The sequence below is a fragment of the Schistocerca piceifrons genome, chromosome 4, assembly GCF_021461385.2.
Source record: "Schistocerca piceifrons isolate TAMUIC-IGC-003096 chromosome 4, iqSchPice1.1, whole genome shotgun sequence".
Taxonomy (NCBI): domain Eukaryota; kingdom Metazoa; phylum Arthropoda; class Insecta; order Orthoptera; family Acrididae; genus Schistocerca; species Schistocerca piceifrons.
This window is the reverse complement of record NC_060141.1, coordinates 831,882,749-831,905,206: the sequence shown is the minus strand read 5'-3', so window position 1 is coordinate 831,905,206 and position 22,458 is coordinate 831,882,749. Positions and strand designations below refer to the sequence as shown.

Sequence of the window (22,458 nt, the reverse complement as noted above, 5' to 3'; positions counted from 1 at the left end):
AAAATGGGATTAGCATAAACTGTGAAACAGAGAGAGAAATATTTTCTGGCACTCTGATGATGTAGGGGATTTTATTGCTGTCCAGGCAGTAGTCTGCAGCTGATCTATTGGAGTCTGCTATAAGGATAGCTTTTGCCTGTTGCCATCACTTCACCACTATTCTATTACTTAAAGAAGACCTGTAACATCTCATGGTATTAACACACCCTTACTACTCAGTACAAGTGATATTCGACACCCCTTCCCAATTTTTATCCAGAATTTTCTATTTCATTGCTTTGTGTCCGAGTTGGGACACCGTGTATGCTGTCCAAATATAGGAGAATGGAGTTGCACAGGGTTCTGTGCTGATAATGACCCTTGTTTTGATAGCAGGTAATGAGTTGTAAAGTCTGTGGTGCCTATTGTCCCACTGTCGCTGTATGTGGATGACGTTTGTATGTACTTCCGTGTTTCAACCACAAATGTTGCTAAATGCCAGCTGCAAGGTGTCAGGGAAACCACGCCCGTGGCTTCCAGTTTTTCGTTGCAGAGACATGTGTTGTGCACTTCTGCTGACACAAGACTGCAAATCCACTTCCAGAACTTCACCACATCAAGCAATTAATTATGAACATAGATTCGGTTTTATGTGGTGCTCATTTGACATGCCCATCACATATTTGTTAGCTTAAAACAAATGTGACTTGTAACTCGATACAATCCACTGCCTCAGTCACTGCACTTGAGTTTTTGCTTTGTATAGGGGACTGCACAGCCAGTTTATAAAATCCATCATGGACATCTTCCACCTCCTTTTATTGCAAGGTATGAATTCCTCATGGGAGAAAAAATAGAAAGCATTACTACAAAAATTGTGACAGACTTATCTGATAAGGGAAGACCCAGTGAGAATGTAAATTACATTTCTGCTGCCATGGTTACAAATATATTGCTCCATAAAGGAATTTCAGAACTGAATCATGATGGTTTATTATCTCCTATGTTGTATGAATGTAATTCGTAAGTTTTGGAACTACAGTTATTTTGCATTATCATCCCAAATGCACAGCAGTATCTACATGTGCTTTCTTTCTTGTCACTTGGAATGTTTCTTGAAGCTTCACTGAATCATTATCCGAAGGTGAAGGCACAAATGCTTCTACGGTCTGCCCAGTTATGTTATTTAAGAGTATGCACTGGAATAATATCTTACTTTTTACTTTGTGTTGTTCAGCCATATTTTTCAGAACTCCCTTCTCCTGTTCCCCCTCCTCCTCCCCCTCCCCTTCCCCCTCCCACCTTTCCTGTGTGTCCGTGCACTCTTTTATGCAATCAGATTGATGAAACATTTTTCTTCGTAGAAAGTTGTGTTGAAACTGTATTCATTTGCATTTTTTCCTTACAACACTGGTTTGTTGCAGATGGGGAAAATGAAACTGTAAATGTTAGTCTTCTGATGTCATTGTTACGTAAAGCAGAGCTGTCAAGGACTGAAGTTCAAGGAATGATTGAACTGCTCCTCAACAAACAAGGTTCAGGTGCTGCAAGCTCGGAATGGATTGAGGTGAGTGTGTATCAGTATTCAACAATCTGAAGACATACCATGCCATAAAATGCACTTATTGAATAGACCAACTTCTGTCCCAGTGGAACATCTAAACAGAGATATGAGTAAATAGAAACTGTTAATCATTGGAAGAAATCCTTTTTATACTGATGGATAATAAATATTCTGTTGAAATTTCTGGATACATTTACACACAGTTACTGTGAATCAACATTCTGCTCAGATAGCATCTCTGTATCCATGGTTGTAAAAAATACAGGGTTTTCATAATTAAATTCATAATTAAACTCTCAGTTTCAAAACACTGTAGAAAGAGGGCCACTGCTCAGAATGAGGTCAAATTTGAACAGCATATTATTGCCACAAGGGGAAACTTCATGGGGGGGGGGGGGGGGGGAATCCCCCCCTCAATCCCACCTCACTCCCCCCTCACTCCCCCCCCTCACTCCCCCTGCTTTGGGGTTTGACTTCCCTTTCTTAATTGTTTCCGTAGTGAGAGCCATGTGGGGAAGAACTCCCCTTACCACCGCCAGCGTGGGTTCCTCTGCTCCCCCCTCCTGCCCCCTTTACTTCCCCACTAGGTCGTCACCATGTGTAGCCATTCCATGTGGTCTGGCTATTATGTACTCATGTGGATGATCCAAATGACAACACAAGGATCACAATTCGAACACCTGAACTGACACCACCTTGTGTATGCCTACGAATGGTCACGTCTTTTTTTCAGCTACGGAACTCCTGGCTATGATCACTGTGCTAGGTAGCCCTTGCTGCGGCTGGTTGGCACCCACAGTGTGAGCTCCTGATTGGAGTGAGTGGTACCAGGACTAATGCTCTGCACATGAAGCTTTTTCAGCTCCGTACTTTTGACACCTGTTCTGTGTTCGTCTTTTCAGACAGGATCAGTTTTCTCTCTACTCCTACTTTTTGCTTCCTTGGCCTTCCCCTTTCTGTCCACACCCTGCAAGGGGGGGTCACGCCCACCATTCCATATTACTTGGTTTGTTCCAGAACAGATGAGGAGAATTTCATTGCTAGCAAACTGCTCTTTTTTGTAAAACATATCACAGATAAGTTTGGTGAAGTTCACTCACTTAATAAGATGCAAACTGTTTCCCTACTGATGAAAATCTCTTCTGCCAGTCATTTGGCTTCTTGTCGTGCTTGCAAGTGCTTAGGAGACATCTCGGTAAGCATCCCTCCTCTCCAGTCATTAAAATGACTAAAGCCATTATCTCCTGTAGGAACCTCCTCCTACAATTAGATGAGGAAATCTGGCACAGAGCAGCATTCATTTTGTGTGGTGAGTCCAGAGGCGTCTTAAGGACAATCACATTGATACTAGTGCTTTCATCCTGGCTTTTGAGGGGGACATCCTTCTGGAAACAGTCGAAGTTACGGTTTACTGTTGTGATGTGAAGCTGTATATCCCACCTCCCATGTGCTGTTTCTGGTATCTCTGTTTTGGTCACATTGTGATGAGGTGAATCCTATTTGCAGTGACTGCAGCTACCCTGTCCATGTGGGGTGTCCTTGCACCCCACCACCAAAGTGTGTAAATTGTTCTGGTACACATTCCCCTTGCTTGCTGGACTGCCCCATCTATAAAAAGGAAAGGAAGATTCAGGAATTCAAAATTCTTTACTGTCTCTCCTACTTTGAAGCCCACAGAAATTTGACCATCTTTACCCAGTATCTTTAGTGTCTACCTTTTCTTCTCTTCTGTCCTTTCCTCTTCCTCTTTCCTCCTTATCTCCAACCTGATCCCCTTCCCTCTCCTACTCCCTGGCATTTCCCATTCCTTCCCCTCATGGAGTCACACCTTCTCCTCAGCCAGAGAAGAAACACCCATCCTCTGGCACAAACTGGGGATGCGGCTTCCTCTAGCAGCTTCCCTCCCAGCATCTCCAGGACAGGAAACCTATTACTTTAAGTTAGGTGCGGGACTTGTGCTCTGTGGTCCTGAAGGCTACTTGTTGTCTTTCGGATCTTGATACTGATGTGACCACACTTCCTCTTACCTTGAGGATGCAGAGGAGGAGAAGGATATGAAGAAGATGCGTACGTCTTGGGGCGAGGCCCGCCACCCTCTCAATCGGGGTCCGATCTTGCACTCATTGATGTCACTCTGTACTTACTGGTGATGGACACTAATTTGGCACAATGACTGATTCTGGACCATTCGACGTCCATCCAATCTCTTGTACTACACTCAAACGGAACTGTAATGGCCTTGTCACCTTCCAGAATTGCAGACTCTTCTTCCTCTCTACTCTGTAGCTTGTATTGTATTGCAGGAATCTCTTTTTGTGGATACTCACTCATTAACTCTTCAGTATTTTCAAGCCTTCTGCCAGAGTATCCGGTGATGTCTATTGGTATTGGTTGTATCTGGGTTCCTCTTCAAACTGCGCTGGAAGCGGTGGTTGTTCGGGTCCATTTAGACTCTGTAGTAATGATCTGCAATCTTTCTCACCCCCCCTACCGGCTTCCTATGCTTCCTGCTCTTCTTGCCCTTCTTAAACAGCTCCCCCCCCCCCCCCCCTTCCTTCTCCTTAGGATTTTAATGCCTATAACCCTCTTAACCTCTGTGAGATGGTACTGCAGTTACTGACTGGGCCAGGACTGTTGAAGACCAGTTGCCTTCTAAATCCTGGAGGCCCCAGACACTTTAGTGCGGCACTCAGCACTGTGTCAGTGACTGATCTTTCCATCTGTAGCCTGGGTTACTCCTCTTCGTTCAATAGGAAGTTCATGACAATTTGTAAGACAGCAATCTTTTCCGATTGTCTTATCTTTTCTCTGGTGTCACTTACCTGGACGCCCTCCCAGATGCGTCTTTACTGCTGCCATATGTGTCTTTACTGATGCGGATTGGGATGTATGTTCCTGGCTGCCATCGAAATTGCTCCACCAGACGACAACACTGATGAGACCATACAGCGTTTCATCCTTTCGGCAGCTGCTTCACAGTGCCATCAACCTTGGGATCTCCCAAAGGGAAGACAGCTCTTTGGTTAACTCCCAAAAGTGGTGTGGCTGTTAAAGTCCATCATCATGCCCTCCAATGCTACAAATGGCATCACTCTCTCGACCACCTCGTGGCCTTTAAACAGCTTTGTGCCTGGGCCCTTTATCTGTTAAACACCAGAAACTGATTTGTTGTGAACGATATGTCATTGCCATAAGGCAGCATACTCCTTCTTTGTAGGTATGGGCAAATATTAGGTGCTTTTTCGGCTGCCCTTGTCCTACAGTGTACTGTTTAGTGAGTGGGAATTCACCAGTGCCCTTACTCTCTGCCCCAACATGGCTGATGGACCAGACTGGGTGCACAGCCAGATGCTTCAGCACATGTCAGTGGCTAACCAACATCATATGCTTGCCTTTTGTAACCATCTCTGAAAACAGGAGAAGTTCCTTTCCCAACGTCGGGGAAAGTGTCGTTACTCCAGTTCAAAATCTGGTAAACCAGCTCTTCAGTTAGACAGCTGTAGTCCAGTCAGTTTAACCAATGTTCTCTGCATGTTACTTGAACTTACAGTGTGTTGAAGTACATATTGGGACCTTAAATCCTGGAAACTTTAGGATTCAACACAGGGTGGTTTTTGCTTAGTCTCTGCTACTACAGATAATTGACTCTGCATGGAGTCTGCTATCTGATCTGCTTTTTGTCTGGTGTCAGCACACTGTTGTAGTCTATTTTGGTCTGCATAAAGCCTGTGATACCACATTCTTGCCACCTTACATGAGTGGGGCCACCATATCGTGCTCCAGATTTTTATCCAGAACTTCCTTTCATGTTGCACTTGTCACGTACAGGTTGACTCTGCCCAAAGCACCTTCCATCTGCAAAAAATGGGGTTCTGTTTTGAGTGTCCCTCTCTTCTTCTTCTTCTTCTTCTTCTTCTTTTTCTCTTTTCATCAATGGTCTGTTGGTGGCTGTGGGGCCTGTGGTGTCCCCCTCTTTGTATGCTGATGATTTTTGCATTAATTTTTGTTTGTCTGCGGTTGGCATTACTGAACACCGACTGTAGAGAGCAACACACAGGACACATTCTTGGGCTCTCACTCATGTCTTCCATTTTTCAGCTGCCGAGACCCGCATTATCCACATGTCTTTGCTGTACAGTCCATCTTCATCAAGATCTGTAGCTTTACGGCCAGTCCCTCACTGTGGTGGATTCTCATCAGTTTTTGGGGACTGTTTTTTGAGGCCTAGCTGACACGGCTCTCTCATCTTCATCGACTATAGTAGACATGTTGGTTGTACCTCAGTTTTCTTCGATGCCTCAGCGACACCAAATGGTGACCATACCACTCTACTCTGATAAGGTTCTACACAGCGGTGAGCCTGTCCCATTTAGATTAAGTGTGTCTCACATACAGCTCAATGTCACCTTCAGTGTTACAGAAGCTGTACCCCATACACTTTTGTGGGGTATGACTGGCAACTGGTGCCTTTCGAACTAGCCTTATGATCAGCCTCCTACCTGAGGCAAGGGTTCCATTGCCGCTGGTTCTGTGCAAACAACAGTTGATCGCTTATGCATTAGTAACTGCTGCTCTCTGGAGCACCCAAACTGCCATCTCCTCTTTGCATATACAGAGATCCACCTCTTGCAATGGCGGTTCAGGTCTGGGGTTACAGTTGCCATCTGAATCTGGTCCCTTTTTCTCCTCTAACACATCTTCTCTGGGCTCACTCGTACACACCTCCATGGTGCATCCTTCATCCACTGCTCTGTCTTGACCTATCACAAGGACCGTAAGATTTGGTTCATTCTGAGGCCCTCTGCTTCAAATTCTTCTCCGTTCTTGGCCCATTTTGGGGGCTCAATAGTAGTCTATACTGATAGCTCGATGGTTGCCAGTTACGATAGCTTTCTGTGTATTCATGCGGGATGTAGTGAACTTTGCTCCATGCCAGATGGCTGCGATGTTTTCACTATGGAGTTGGTAGCCAGCTCTTGCACTCTAGAGCACATCTGTTCATGCTCCAGTGAATCCTTTGTCATGTGTAGTGACTCTTTCAGCAGTTTACCACCTCTTGACCAGTTTTACCGTCGCCATTCCTTGGTCCTGACTAGCCAGGATTCCCTTCTTGCCGCCGGCTGGTGTGGCCAAGCGGTTCTAGGCACTTCAGTCTGGAACCACGCGACCACTACGGTCGCAGGTTCAAATCCTGCCTTGGGCATGGATGTGTGTGGTGTCCTTAGATTAGTTAGGTTTAAGTGGTTCTAAGTTCTAGGGGACTGATGACTTCAGATATTAAGTCCCATAGTGCTCAGAGGCATTGCGCCATTTTCCCTTCTTGCCCTTGAACAATCCAGACACTTGGTGGTCTTTGTCTGGACCCCAGGACACATTGGGATCCTGGGGAGTAAACTGACAGGCTGGCCATATTGGCTACTGGCAAGTCAGCTTTTGAGAGTGGTTTTCCAGGATCAGACCTTCATTTAGTATTATACCATCAAGTTCTAAGGATTTGGAATAGAGAATGATTTACTCTGACATTCCCGAGCAAAGTACAAGCGATAAATCTGTGGAGGTCCCCCATGCAAGCCTCTAGCAAGAACTCCACCATCCTTTGCCAACTCTACATCAGCTATACGTGGCTGACTCAGTCACCTCCTCCATCACGAGCATCTGCCCCTCGGGTGCCATGTGGTCCGTATTTAGCTGGACTGCCTTAACCTAGCCACCCTGCAGTGGACTCGTGGTCTTAGTGACGAGCTATCCCTGGTATACATATCCCTGGTGTACATATTGTATACTTAACCCTTAACTACTATGGTCATTCGCAGGATTACAATTACTATGGAGGGGTCTCGCAGACCGCATTTTTCTATTTTATATATCAAACCAAATTTGCTGAATAGATATAGTTTCTTGACTTCCAGTCATTCATCACACTTCTTAGAAGCGGCTTTTGTAGAAATTTGATTTTTTTTAAACACTGCGGTATTTTAAACACTTCGACAATTAAAACACAGAGAGATCTGGAGTATATTTTTATTTTATGAGTTACGAAAATAACAGCAAACAGTTAGCTCTCTACTCACACACAGATTTTCATCGGAGGCATTATATTACAAATTGGCAATATAACTAGGTGGAAAAATCTGACATGACTTACAATAAATTGTGTGCAAAGTCAGCTTTCAGTTTGAGTCATTTTGCAATGTAGAGCGAATATTTCAGTCCATAAGTCTATGAATAGAGAAACTTTGCCACCATTTTACTTCTAAAATTAAAAGTAAAAACTAAATACTTGTTCTCATGTGCCACTGAATCATACTTTAGTCAATTTACACCTGCAAACACTCCACGCAGACCGTCCTGGAACACTCCAAACAAATCGGAACACCACGCTGTTGACATGGATACTTTGTTTTCCTCTTCAGACGAGGAGGGCAAAAGGTGCACGTTTTAAGATTTTCGAATTCTTCTTTCAGTGTCTGAGGCTCATCTTGCAAGTGAAGACATCTGTCTCACATAACACATGTTGCACAGAAGGCCCAGCTTTCCCTGCCATGGAGAAACAGTAGCATGCAATAAAAACGTGTCACGCAAACACTATGATACGTCTGTGAGACCTCTCAAGGCTAATAATTACGAAACAAAGAGCAGCAACAATGCAAGAATGCTGGCACATGTAGCTTGACAGCCAATAGGAAGGTACATGGAAGAGTCCATTTGGCTTTGCAGGGGTGTGAGATATATCTCGACACAAAAATTACTAGCGGTCTGAGAGATGGTCAATAGTAGTTAAACAGGGCCATCTACTGGCCAAATTTTCCAATGGATCTCTTTCTACAGTATTTTGAAATCCAACTTAATTATGGACATGTAACTTGCACGAATGTCTAAATACACAGTTGAGAAGATAGACAGACAATAAAACAAAGCAATGTCTTCAACACTTATACCAACAGGTAGCACTGATTGTATTGTTAAGATTTATTTTTACAATCTCTCTCTGGCAAAGATGGGAACAGCAATGCATGTTACATAAGAATGTGCAGTGGTGTAGAATTTGTGTGACAAGCTCACCACCTTTTTTCTGCACTGGTGTGACATACCACAGATAAAACATACAGACGACTTTCAATTGCCTTCGCAGAATTATGCTAGAAGTAAGGCACTTCCTCTTCAGATTTCTTGTAAATACTACTTCTCAAAGTCAATTATTCAAAAACAGTTTTAATCGCATTTATTATTATTATACCGCCATGCGGTTTCAACCCAACGTAGGGGTCATCTTCTGGGCATTTACACCATTGGTCGACTGCTGGTGGGGTCACTCCTGTTACGTAACGGCAGGAAATTGATTAATCATACTAATCGCTGCTTCATCTCCACAACCATGTTGTCCAAAAAACTTGTCAAAGTGGTATATATAATGCAGCCTTGTATATTGTGAAGTGATGAATACAAGGTGAGAGTGTGGGAATATGTTAAATGATTCTTAGTACTAAAGGCATGTGCTTGCTGGAACACCTGTAAACAATGAAATCAGAATAGATGTTTTAGATAAAACAACCTACTGAAACAATGTTTCAGTTCTTTATTTTGTAAGTATTCATGTCAAAGGACCACGTCACTCTGTATTAAGAAAGACATTGTCTTCAGATTTTTCTTAAAATAAGGAGTTCAAGCAAATGTACTGAAATAAGTGAAGATGAAAATAATATATGCTGTAACTTATCATAGGATTTGTATACTTTTGTTGGAAAGACACCAAGTTTTCTACAAAATAAGATGATGATTCAGGGTAAAATGTAATAAAGAAGGAAAAGGTTGAAATCAAATACTCGGAAGTCATTATATGTAATTTCTTTTATAATTCCTATGAATTTGCTGTGTTGTAACTCTCTTCCTTCATGGTCTCACATTAATTGTCCTAATATATGCCTGCGATAGAACAAGTATTAAAATAATACTGGTAATTCATGTGTTCACGACTGTATTAATAGTATCATCATGCATTTTGTTGAATCCTTATTTTTCATAAGCGCTATTGTGTAACCTACCAGTGTGCCATTTGAAATCTTACGAAGAATAAATGCAATGTTGTGAATAAATTAAAAAGATTTAAAAGTATACTTATTATTAGTGTACATTGAACAGTTAGATCAATGATTGATTCCAACACAAATCCCACATGTGGGTCAAGTTATTGAAACTTTATGGCAGATTAAAACTATGTACCACCGTGAAACTCGAAAGAGAAAGCTATTGTTTCAAAACTTCTGGATTGTCGTAAGATTTTGGGAGTTGCTCTTGAACTGACTGTAGTGCAACCTCAATTTATAATGAGATATTACGACTGTAGTGTAAAATGACTAACTTATGACCTTTTTATCTGTGTAGCTGAAAATGTGTTAAGACTCTTTCCCTTAATCCTCCCACAGGAATCAGTGACGTCAAATATTTTTGTTCGCAGGGAAGGCAAGATCCTGTCGTCAAATTGAAAAAACAGCTAGCAGAGAAGGAAAAGGCCCTTGCTGAGGAGCAGGAGGCTTCCTTAGCATTCCAGAATAAACTTAAGGAGGTGCGTTCAGAATATAATGCAGAACGTTCACGACTTAACCACAGCTGCAGGCAGCTGGAGGAGGCTTTGGTAGCCAAGCAGAATGAGTCCCAGGCACTAGCTGCACGTTTGCAGCACACACATGATACTGCTGTTGCAGAAAAGCAGCAGATGTCGCAACAACTCCAGCAGGTATGTACAATGCCCTGCATTTTTAATTTTTCTTTGAATGTGTATTAGATTCTTTTTTAATACCTGTTTCTGTTTCAGTATAGTGAAGAATTAAATGTGAACTTCAGTTTTTTGCAGGATTGAAATTGTTGAATTTTTTTAGTAGTGAATAGTTTCTTCTTATCCAACTACATTTGCTCGGGTTCATTTGTAATGAAGTAGAGAACTGATGTTGCTGCAAGGTCTTTTCTGATGTAATAATGTTTTCACTGTGGTAGAATGATAAAATAATGGCATGTTGTCAATCTGTGGGATTCCAGAAAGTTGGAAGAGAGATAATAAACGTGAGAATTCTCACATGTCTGATTTGTGCTAGCTTGGAAGCAGTTCAGCTGCGGTGTGTTAAATAAGTAATTCGGACACTGAAGAAACCTATTTAATTATACCTAAAGTGGCAGCGTAACATGTAACATAATCTTAGGATTTCGTCAATGTTGGTGGAAAATGCAAAAAAATTCAGCTGATCATTATAGAAAAAAAAAAATAACTTGGTCTTCAGCTGTATTTATTGATGTAAGAAAATTATTTCTGATTGATTTAGTATCTAATACCATTAATTATCGTACACTTAGTTACATCCCTAGTTCACAAACTGTAGCTAGGACTAGTACCAGTCTTTTATAATGTGTGAACAAAATATATACATCCTATGTTAAACCTTATTTGTCCACCTCACTTTTATTTGTCAACTGTGTGATGGAGCAATAGATAAATCTCATGATTTCCAACATTAATAGGATTAAAAATTAAAAACTGTGCTGCCACAGCTGTTGATACTTTGATATTCAAGATATTGCAGCTCAGTTGCTGTTAAGAAATAGTTTTTCCATGCCATTTAGATTTGTTGAACAACTTCAAACGTCCTGAATTTTGATGTAATCACAAATATACATTAGTTACAAATAACTATTGTTATGCTGTAAGACTATCTTGTGTTTATGACCTCACAGAATGCTTTGGTACAAATGAAAACAGTTTTAATTAGCATGTAGTTTTGTACTAAGCCTCATGATAGGTCAAAGAGTGTAAATACCACTGAAACACTATGCATGAAACCTATCTACAATTAAGTGACACCACCTAGTGCTCATGTACATAGCAGAAAACTAACATGGTCTAGCAGTGCTACTCAACAGGAAAACAAACAGTATGGTTGATGTTATTTGACACAGTTCAGATTGTGTAATAGAATATTTTGATTTGCAAGTACTTCTAAATTAGTTCAAAGTACAAAAAAGCAACTTATAATCTGCTAGTACAGAAGAAATTACATACAAAAGAGTAGAGCGATAGTAAAATTGCATCAATAGATCTTACAAAGACACCGTTTTCAGTAATAAGAAACATCAAGAAATTTCATAAAAAGTGTTAACTGATGAGCATGAAATGACACTTGTTACTCAAGCAGGAATATAGAAAACAATAAACTGATGCAAACATAGGAAGTTAATTTATGATCATTTGTGTGATATAACTTACATTGCATTAAATTAAAAAATATTACTTCATAATGTCAAATGTATAAACAAGCAAAGAAAGATCATAAAAGTGACTTGCTGTTATCTCTTCCTTTTATATATTCTCCCAGGTATTTAAATTTGTCCTCCTCTTTCATGATGCCATCTGGGGTATCCTGATCACCAGTGGTATTCATTTTTTTTGTCTAGTGAGAGATGATGATAAATCCACCACTTCTGGTTACCTTAGGTTGTCAAGTTGTTTCTTTGTATTCTCTCCCATCTCACTCAATATTACTGTCAACCTTTTTGTCCTCCAAATGTGTCTTTTGGTATTCCCATTTCCTGTTTATTTCTTTCCACTGTCTGATCATCATGTCCAGTGTTATGCTCAAAGAAATCTGTGACACTCCAGCTCTCCATTGGACACTCTTTCAGTAGTGCTCATCTGAATCTTGCCCCTTTCTTTCTGTACATCAGAGTTTACATATCTGTTCTTCAGGATCATTTCAAGAACCTGTTTGTTGAAGTCAGATGGCTGCATGAATTGCGTGAAGGTTACTAAGATCTTTCTGTTCTTTAAGACCCTGCATTCTGTCAGATGTTTGTGGATACAGGTCTGTTCTGTACATCTTCATTTGTTCCTAAAGTCTGTCTGATAGCCTCCAAGAGTATTTTCTGTTTTCCTGCACTCTTCACGATGAATCCAGAAACATGTTACATTTGACCTTCAGTGGTAATATTCCTTCAAGGTTTTTTTTATATACTTCTTGTCCCTTTCTTATGTATTAGCACTATTTTAATGTTGTTCCATCCTTCAAATAGCTTCTTTGTCCTCAATGCCTTGCAAGTAAACATGGACAGCCAGAATAAAGTTTTCAATCTGCAGTGGAGTGTATGCTAATATGAAACTTCCTCGCATATTAAAACTGTGTGCTAGACCTAGACCGAGACTCGAACTCGGGACCTTTAAATTTCATGTGCAAGTGCTCTACTGACTGAGCTACCCAAGCACAACTCACGACCTGTCCTCAAAGGTTTACTTCCACCAATACCTCATCTCCTACCTTCCAAACTTCACAGAAGCTCTCCTTCAAATCTGGAAGGTGTAGATTAGGTACTGGTGGAAGTAAAGCTGTGAGGACAAGTCATGAGTCATGCTTGGGTAGCTCAGTCGGTAGAGCACTTGCCTGCGAAAGGGAAAGGCTCCAAGTTCCAGTATCGGTCCAGCACACAATTTTATTCTGCCAGGAAGTTTCAAGCTTGGTCATGTTGTTTACGTTCTTTTTGCTCCCCATTATCATCTTGACTGTTATCCCATCTTCTCCAGATGTCTAATTATTCTTTAGGTTGCTAATGACCTGTGAGGCCTTACTCATGGTTGGAGGTTCACAGTTACGCAGATCGTAAAGGTGCTCTACAAGTATCCTACAGTTTCTCTTCGCAGTAATAACCAGTTATCCTTTCTTATGTCTTATGAAACAGGTCTTTGTTCCTGTAAACTGTGAGGCTGTTTCTAAATTTACTGAAAAAAAAAACCACTGCAGTTGTTTTTCCAAAATTTGTCCTTCATCTCGTCCAGTTCCAGCTTCATCCTTTGTTCTAGTTCATCTTTTATTTCTGGCCACTTTCATCATCACTCCTAGAAAAATCTCCCATTCTTCTGTATTCTCGCTACTCCAGTCTCTGCAGGTGCCCTATGGCTTCCTCACTGTTCTTTTTCCACCACCAGTGCTTATTTTTTGCTTTCCCCATAATTCAGTCATAATTAAAGTTCAGCTTTGTCTTCACCTTCATTGTGTAACTACATTGCTTCCCTACATTTGTCTTGGTTACATCGTAATTTGTCTTTCTCCATCCAGTTTTGGGTTGCCCTGTTTGATAAAGAACTTTTTTTTCCAATGAATTAGTAGCATTTTGAACTTTTAAATCTACAAATTTTCAATATTAACCTTCGTATTTTCCTGAAAATTTTTTCGCTAATTATGTTGTACATTTTACAGCTACAGTCGAAGTTAAACGAGGAGCGATTAACAGTGAGAAAGCTGCAGGAAGAACAAGCAAAGTCTCAAAGTGTACAGGATCAATTACTGAATCAGCATCAGCAGTACGAAATGCACATCAGCCGTTTGACAGAGCAGCAACAAGAGGTGTAGTATTAATTCATTTTTGTTGTTGTTTGTGCTTAAAAGCTGTTTACTTATGAATAAGATTTTAATATTTCTATGAATACATTTTCTGAACTGAATAATTTCAAAAACTGCACCTGATGTTTATTTTGGAGGAGCCAGTGGTGGGTGAGGGGGACACATACTATAACTTCATTGCTGTTCAGGTCCAGGATCTGTTTGATATCTTTTCATCTTAAATATTCTTGGTGACTTTAATTCTTAATATTAGTAAAGTTGCACCATTAATTCTTCTGCAGACTAAGGGAGCTATCAATACGATAATTTTAAGATCTCATTTAACTGCGGTCACTTGCTAAGGATGAATTTATTCATTCCTTTATTGAGAATAAGAATATATTCCTGCCAAAACCCATTGTGTTACATTACTGTATAGGATATCAGAAATCTCTTAACAAGGGTAAGGTTTTGAAGTAATTCGCCATACATTTTTAGGTAAGTTTATCTCACCACGCTTCACGTGTTACACAGACTAGATGAATAAACAAGAAGAATTAATTACACTCAGATTTGTACCAATTTTTTCATCATTCCTATATGAAGCTGGCAGAACATAGTTTTTGCTTGAGGCGGTGTACATTGTAGGACCTCACAATTCAGCAAGGAAGAGTACAACTTGTTCTGACAGCTGCCAGCCCAGTCTGAAAAAAGAATGTTATTTGATGCAAGAGTGATTTCTAAAGGAATGAATTTTATTGGTTGATAGAAAGTTGAGAAGGTTTTCAGATGTCTACAGTGCATGTTGTTTGCATACCCATTTACTATGAGTTGTCATTGATCTGCGGCTTTAGAGAGCTGAGGCAATTAGTAACTGAGTAGCATATTATCAGTAACAGCTTGAGTCCATATCTTAATAACATGTTGCAGAGGAATTATGTGAAACAGAGAAAAGTCTGTAGCTGTAGTTGTTTATATTGATGACCGTGGTTTACATCTGTGACATGTGATAGTTAATTGTCGAGTTTGTTTCTCTTTCTGATTCTTTTATTTTGTTCCTCCTTTTTACAGTCCGAAACAGCCTACAAATCACAGATTGCACAGCTCCATGCGCAGCTGCAGGAGGCAGCAAATGTTAATGCAGAGTTTCAGGCTCAGCATGAAGAAAAAATTGCTGAAAATAAGATGCTTATGGATAGGATAGCATGTTCTGAAGGACAAGTACTTCACCTCGAACAGCAGCTGGCCCATTTCAAAGAGGCAGCTGATCATTCTCAAGAGATCAGTTGCCAGCTTGAGGTATGGGTTCTCTCTTTTTCTTAGTAAATATTTGGTGAGTGGTAGAAAGTTAATATAAGTAAGACTGAATTCACATTAGGCTAACACATGCAGCGTCTTGGAGTTAAGACTACTATTTTAAAAATACGATTGTGAGGTTGTTATGACAACAAAAACTGATTTGCATTGCGAAAAGATGAAAACTGTGTTAATGTCATTCACAAGCTTCATTATGTGTGTGTGTGTGTGTGGGGGGGGGGGGGGGGGGGGGAAGAACATTGGGTTCATATTTTCATGATCAGATCAGATGAATGACAATCGAGTTAGAAAGTCGCTGGCTGCATGTGCTCACACTGCACAAATCTCGGCAAGAAATTTTTTTGGGTTCACGGCTGAATCCTTACATGTAAGAGCTCAGACCATACAGTACATATAGAATTAACGAAACTAAATCTTATAGAGTTGACCATCTCTTGATTAGTGACACACCAGTTTGATAAAAAATTGCTGAAACTGTTCATTACTGCAGATCTGTCAATTATGTCTTCAGTTCAGGGATCATAGGGCCCTTGTAACAGTGGAAATGTGCAAACTAATAAACCCAAATGTTTCAAGTTGAGGAAATTTTAAGGAAATACTATGTGCAGCTTTCAGAGATTGGAAGAATATCAGTCCTATTCAATTACGTACAAATGAAAATTGCTATACTTAGTTACCCAAAAGCACCTTCAATTATGTGCAGTAGCAGAAACATGAATTCATCAGTCATGTAAGAAATGGTGCAGTTCCTTCTCCTCTACAAGCAAATCAACATTTGCTCAGGTCCTTCATCAGCCATTTGCATCCACTTACAAATAAAAGGCCACCTCCACTCTACTTAGTGCACTGTGGTTTCCAGCTGGACACACACATCACCCCTGCATGCTTTGTCATCCTGCACGTTGCTTCCAGACAATTCCTGATCATCTCTGAGTCCAGTAAAGAACTTGATTGGTCCATGAGCTTGGCTGTGTGTCCCATGCATATTAATGTTCACAACAGGCATGGCATTTATTTTCAACTTAAATTTTTTCAGTGATCAGCTTGCTTTTTCTCCTGGCTCTTCTGAAAATTCTCGGCATGCATCGTGCCATTGCCCACTGAGCAACTCTGCCATTGAATGTTTCTCATACTAGAACTCTAAAAAATCGAAACTGATAATACACACAGCTGGTAAGCTTTTGTTCCAGTTTTCGAAATTTTGTAGTTTTCCAGGCCATTTCAGTATTGTATTTATTTTCTTCTTGTTCATTTAGCTGCTCTAAATACATAAACTAAACTGCTTCTCTAATTTCATCATTAACTAAAGAACCCAGCAAAGCTTTTCAGTTGCTAATATGTCTGGCAATTTGATACAAATCCTAATCTGGGGTACCCCTTGGAATTGTCAGGACATAATTATTTGTTACTCGTTGAAACTTTGCAGACTTTGAAGTTATGAAACTCGAAATTATTATAAATCAAACACAAATGGATGAAGTCGTCTCTGTGTTTGTTCTTGGTTTTTATTGTTTTAAATGCTTTTTTTAGCTTTTTGTACAACATATAATGTACAAAACATCTGTATTTACAACAATTATCATGTTTTGGATACTATGTGGTAAGAGTATGAACAAGGTTTCTCAACCGTCAGCTTCTGAACTGGCATCATATAACTGACAGTGCGAAAAACACACTGACCGTAAATCATTTCCAATGTATTTTAGTGTCTGAGAATGCGTAAATCAGTTGGGATCATCGCTATACAGCATAAGAGAGAGACCTGTTCAGCTACTGGATTTGTGAGAATAGTTGCGTCAGTGACATTACATTGTGTAGTTTCAGTGGACAATTCAGTTCACTTAGTAGCATACTCACTGTAAGCTGACAATGTGTAAATATAACTTCTTAATATACCAGTTTTCAGTTAAAAACAACTGCAAGGAAGACAACAAATCCACGCATTTTCACAGTACAGCATGGCATTTTCTTCCTTGCAGTAGGTTTTAATAGAAAACCTGTACATTGTTGTTTAAAAAAATATATAGCCTATGTCCATATGAATCTTTATTGGAGTATTTTGTTAAGACTTGAAGCAGATCGGTCAAGAACTTTAAAACATTTTTTGTTAACTATGTTTCTGCTTTATATGTTAGTATAATTTTCTTTTCAATGTGTTGATTGTACAATAGTTAAGTCCTACTGCAATTGATTTTCAGTCCTACTTTCACATTTGCTATACTAAGATGTTTGATTAGTTGTTAGAATTCATCTGTACAGACTGTACAGTGGAAGGTCATTCAGGTACTTTCAATTTCCCAGTGTATGGAAGTATATTACTTGCAGCATTGTCAGTGAATAGATGTTTCAGTATACTAAGCTTCTTGCTTCTCATGGGTTGTTACTACAGATTTAGGTGAAACTGAATGGAAAGCTTTTCCACAATCTCAGACAAACTGCCAATTCATATTTATTGATCTGTCCCACAATTTTGTTCTTGATGTGCAAACTGTCCTTACTCAAAAACATATGTATTGTTAAAGCAAACATGAAGGGAAAAAATGAGCTTCAACGCCAAGATGATTATTTTGAAACCCTGCCAGGCAATTCCGAGCAAGCTCTAACATAAAATAAAAGCCTACTGAAAATGCTGCAACTGCAGTGAAGCGTGTTTGGGTTTAAAAAAAAAATTGTGTTTTGCTAAAGGTGGACCCTATCCAAAAACATACATATTGTTAGAGCAAACATGGAGAGAAAAAAAAATGGCTTCAACCCAAAGATGATTATTTCGTTGCCCTGCCAGGCATTTCCGAGCGAGCTCTATAAAAAAATAAAAGTCCACTGAAGATGCTGCAACTGCAGTGATACATGTTTGGGTTAAAAAACAAAATTGTGTTTTGCTAAAGGCGGTCTCCTATCCAGAAAAATATGTATTGTTAAAGCAAACACAGAGTGGGAAAAAATAACCAGCTTAAACCCCAAGATGTTTATGTTATATTCACCTTGAAAGGCTGTGTAATTAATGTGCTTTGTATTCCTATGTGGTTAATGCTGATGTCAGTGAATATATTGTACGTTATAATAGAGACTTGACGAGTCATTAGGGTGGGTGGCATGTTCGTGCAAGGGGGAATAATTACAGTATTGCTGAATGTTAGGTGACTGTCTTCCTCTTTTGTATTACTTTTCCTCTAGCCATAATCACAGTCTCTTGATGATTTGCTGTGTTCCTGATCTGCTTCAATAACAATAAAATTATTTAAAGAAATATTCAGACATTTATACAGTTTTTTGCTCCTAGGCTCAGTAATACCTGTCATCGTAACTGATGAAATGTAGTATTGTCTATTCAACATAAGTTTTGGTCTCCTCCACCCTCTATTTATACTTCTGTTTTCTAAGATGCTGAACTTTCGTGTAATTTATTTTGATATACCCCTCTGTTATTATTTAAATTTTCACCATCTGCTTTCCTTATTTCCTGATAAGAATTTACTTTTTGCTAACTTTGTATTAATTTTTTATTCTTAAAGTTCTTCTAGAAGAATGTGCTAAGTCAGTCATTCATTGTTGTTGTTGTTGTTGTTGTTGTTGTTGTTGTTAACAAATTCTATTAATGTATGGTGCATTGTTTCTGGTGCCATTCACACTAAAGAATTGTCATTCTTTTTTTGTTCTACTTGCGCATTAAATTCCCCTGTTACATTATTGTGGGATTTTCTGCCGTTTCTCAGTTTCTGTTGCTCACTGCAGAGATATTTTACCACTTCATCAATATGTGAGAATGTTGGTACATGGACTGAATTGAACTCCATGGAGATCTTTGTTTATTGCTTTCTGTTCTGTCTGTATGTCTGTCTGAGATTTCTTAAATTATTCCTCTTTAAGTTGAATGGATTGGTGCATGGTTCATGGTTTCCATATTGTGGAAGATGATGATGACATTTATTGATCGAAAGTAATCTAGACCTTGGGCTATGCTACAGTTCAGTCTTTTCATCTCAACCAAGATATTAGGGGCAGGAGGGGGAGGGAGGGGGGGATGACAAACCACATTCTATCTGGACTGTTTACATATGGTATCTTCTGTTTTATAATAAACTACAAAACTATTGCACAACATCAAAAACAACTCCAAGATCAAATTTATAGGTGGCTTATTTATCCCCCAATGTCACATATCCCAACACGTGACCACTACAAATCTTACTAAAAGATGTGTTTTGGCGAGATCTTTAATGTGGTGTATGTTAACTTCACTGCATGCTTAATGGTTTTGGTGTTTTCATTGCTTAACTTCAGACGTGTAATATTTTGTGTGCTCAAATAGCAGCATTTGAGTTTCCTTGACAAAACAGTGATGGTGAGCCAAATTGATACATACAACAAAGGAATTGCTTCTTGTAACCTATTAATGCACTTTACCTACAGTTCCTTAATTAATTGTTTTATAGATGAAATTGGCTTCTCCCTTTCTGCGCTGCAAAATAGTCTGTGACCATTTCACTGAAATTTGGCTGATTCAGTAGGTGTTTTTTGAGAGAACACACCGCAAGTGCACGAAGTCTGTTTTCATTCCTCATATTAGTTATGAGTGTTTTCACTCACTTTAACATAGAGAAGCAGCGTTCTGCCTCTTCTGTTGTCATTGGGAAGGTTGATATTCTACATCTACATCTACATGGATACTCTGCCAATCACATTTAAGTGCCTGGCAGTGGGTTCTTCGAACCAACTTCACAATTCTCTATTATTCTAGTCTCGTATAGCATGGGGAAAGAATAAACACCTTTATCTTTCTGTACGAGCTCTGATTTCCCTTATTTTATTGTGGTGATTGTTTCTCCCTATGTAGGTCGGTGTCGACAAAATATTTTCGCATTCTGAGGAGAAAGTTGGCGATTGGAATTTCATAAGAAGATTTCATCACAATGAAAAACGCCTTTGTTATATTGATGTCCAGCTCAAATCCTGTATCATTTCTGTGACACTCTCTCCCATATTTTGCAATAATACAAAACGTGCTGCCCTTCTTTGAACTTCTTTGATGTACTTCGCCAGTCCTATCTGATAAGGATCCCACACCACGCGGCAGTATTCTAAAAAAGGTCAGACAAGTGTACTTTAGGCAGTCTCCTTAGTAGATGTGTTACATTTTCTAAGTGTGCTGCCAATAAAACGCAGTCTTTGGTTAGCCTCCACCCACAACATTTTCTGTGTTCCTTCCAAATTAAGTTGTTCATCATTGTAATACCTAGGTATTTAGTTGAATTTATGGCTATTAGATTAGACTGATTTATCGTGTAACCGAAGTTTAATGAATTCCTTTTAGCACTCGTGTGGATTATTTAGGGTCAACTGCCAATTTTTGCTCCATTCAGATATCTTTTCTAAATCGTTTTGCAATTTGTTTTGATCTTCTGATGACTTTATTATTCAGTAAACAACAGCATCATCAGCAAACATCCTAAGACGGCTGCTCAGATTGTCTCCCAAATTGTTTATTTAGATAAGGAATAGCAAAGGGCCTGTAACACTACCTTGGGTAACGCCAGAAATTACTTCTGTTGTACTCTGACTTTCCATCAAATACTACGAACTGTGACCTCTCTGACAAGAAAGTCACAAATCCAGTCACATAACTGAGACAATATTCCATAAGCACGCAGTTTCACTACAAGATGCTTGTGTGGTATATTGTCAAAAGCCTTCCGGAAATCCAGAAATATGGAATCAGTCTGAAATCCCTTGTCAATAGCATTCAACACTTCTTGTGAATAAAGAGCTAGTTGTGTTTCACAGGAATGATGTTCTCTAAACCACGGGGGCCGAACTGCACAATAATCCTGAAAGAGTGGTTCGGAGTGGGGCGGCGGAGGGGTGGGGATGGAGCCTCTCCGTCGTTTCTAGGCCCCCCGATTAATATACAATACAATATCACCATACATTTTGTCTTTTTTTCTTAATTATCATTCCAAATTGCTCACAGGTCTTATTTAATTCTTTTAACATTTTGGTCCATTAACTGCCACCTGGAATCCAGAACTGGCTGCTATTGGATCAAAACAAGGAAGAAAAGAACTTAAGATTCAAAACACTACGCAACACACTGCTAAGATTTAATTCAGCTTTTAGCCACAGGATCGTCCAGCAGCCCAGTCATTGCCCACGGTGCACGTGCAGAAGGCCTTTCTGCAGCTCCCAGCAGGGGGACTGGGAGCACTGCTTCCTATAAGTGTGAGCATCATCCCACACACATGCATCGCCTGCTCCTGGTCTGATAAATTTCTACACTCCTGCACAATTATCATCAGTTGTGCCTTGCAGCAGTGACAGCAGCAACTACCACCACCTGAAGATGTCAAGCAGTTCAATTGATGAAATACTGTGTGATTTACACAATACAATTCGTTGGTAAACCCAAGAAGTGTATTTGCAACAGATCAGTTGGGAAAGCGTAAAAAGTCAGTGTCTGGTCACAGTTTTTTCACACTCTGCTAATAACACCATATCCTCCACAAATCAAATAAATTCTATCCTCCTACCACCAATCTGCACTCCTCCTTTTCATTTCAAACATTTCTGTATAATATACTCCAAATATATGTTGGCCAGTATTGGGGAGAGACGGCAGTCTTGCTTCTGTCCCATTCAAATTGTGCCCTCGTCTGTCATCTCTCTCCCAATCTGTACTTGTATTTTCTGTTGTTGGTACAGATTCTTAATTCTGACCCTCCAGTTGACTCCATTCTTTAGAATGTCCATTAATTTATTCCACCATAAAGGCTTTCTAGAAGTAAATTAAAACAGTTTAAATTCCTCTTCCTCTTTCAATGTATCACACACCGTTTCTCAACAGTCCAATTGCATCTTCTGTATCTTCTCATCTTCTAAATCTATCCTGCAATACTTTCTCCAGTCTTCTGTGGAGTCTTCTATTTATCCCTGTTAGTAGAACTGTTTGTGCATGAGAAATGAAACTTATGGTCCTAAAATCCTCACATTTCTTGGTATTGCTTTTGCTCTCAATCGGTATCATAACTACTGAGAATGAGTCATCTGGTCAGTCACCTTTTTTACATATCTTGTTGCATAGGTAAGTTAATTCTTTCATACCACTTCTCCAACTTCTCTTAAACAACTCTGCTGGTAAACGATCAATTCTGCAAGCTTTGTGAGTCTTAGTCTCTTAAAAGCTCTTTCTACTTCTACTTCCAAGAGCAGTATTCTTTGCCCGATTTGGTAACTGTCATGTCCCCCTCT

The 22,458-nt window shown here is 39.7% G+C and overlaps 1 protein-coding gene across 9 annotated transcripts in view; it reads left to right on the top strand.

Annotated features, from left to right (window-relative positions):
* The window catches only part of LOC124795129 (kinectin), a 357,860-nt gene that overhangs the window by 131,818 nt on the left and 203,584 nt on the right, over window positions 1–22,458 (top strand). For all 9 annotated transcript variants that reach the window (XM_047258994.1, XM_047259000.1, XM_047258993.1 and 6 more), the window contains 4 exons: window positions 1,404–1,546; window positions 9,999–10,277; window positions 13,777–13,923; window positions 14,971–15,198. In XM_047258994.1, the coding sequence (XP_047114950.1) occupies window positions 1,404–1,546; window positions 9,999–10,277; window positions 13,777–13,923; window positions 14,971–15,198 (797 nt within the window). The remainder of the gene's footprint in view (window positions 1–1,403; window positions 1,547–9,998; window positions 10,278–13,776; window positions 13,924–14,970; window positions 15,199–22,458) is intronic.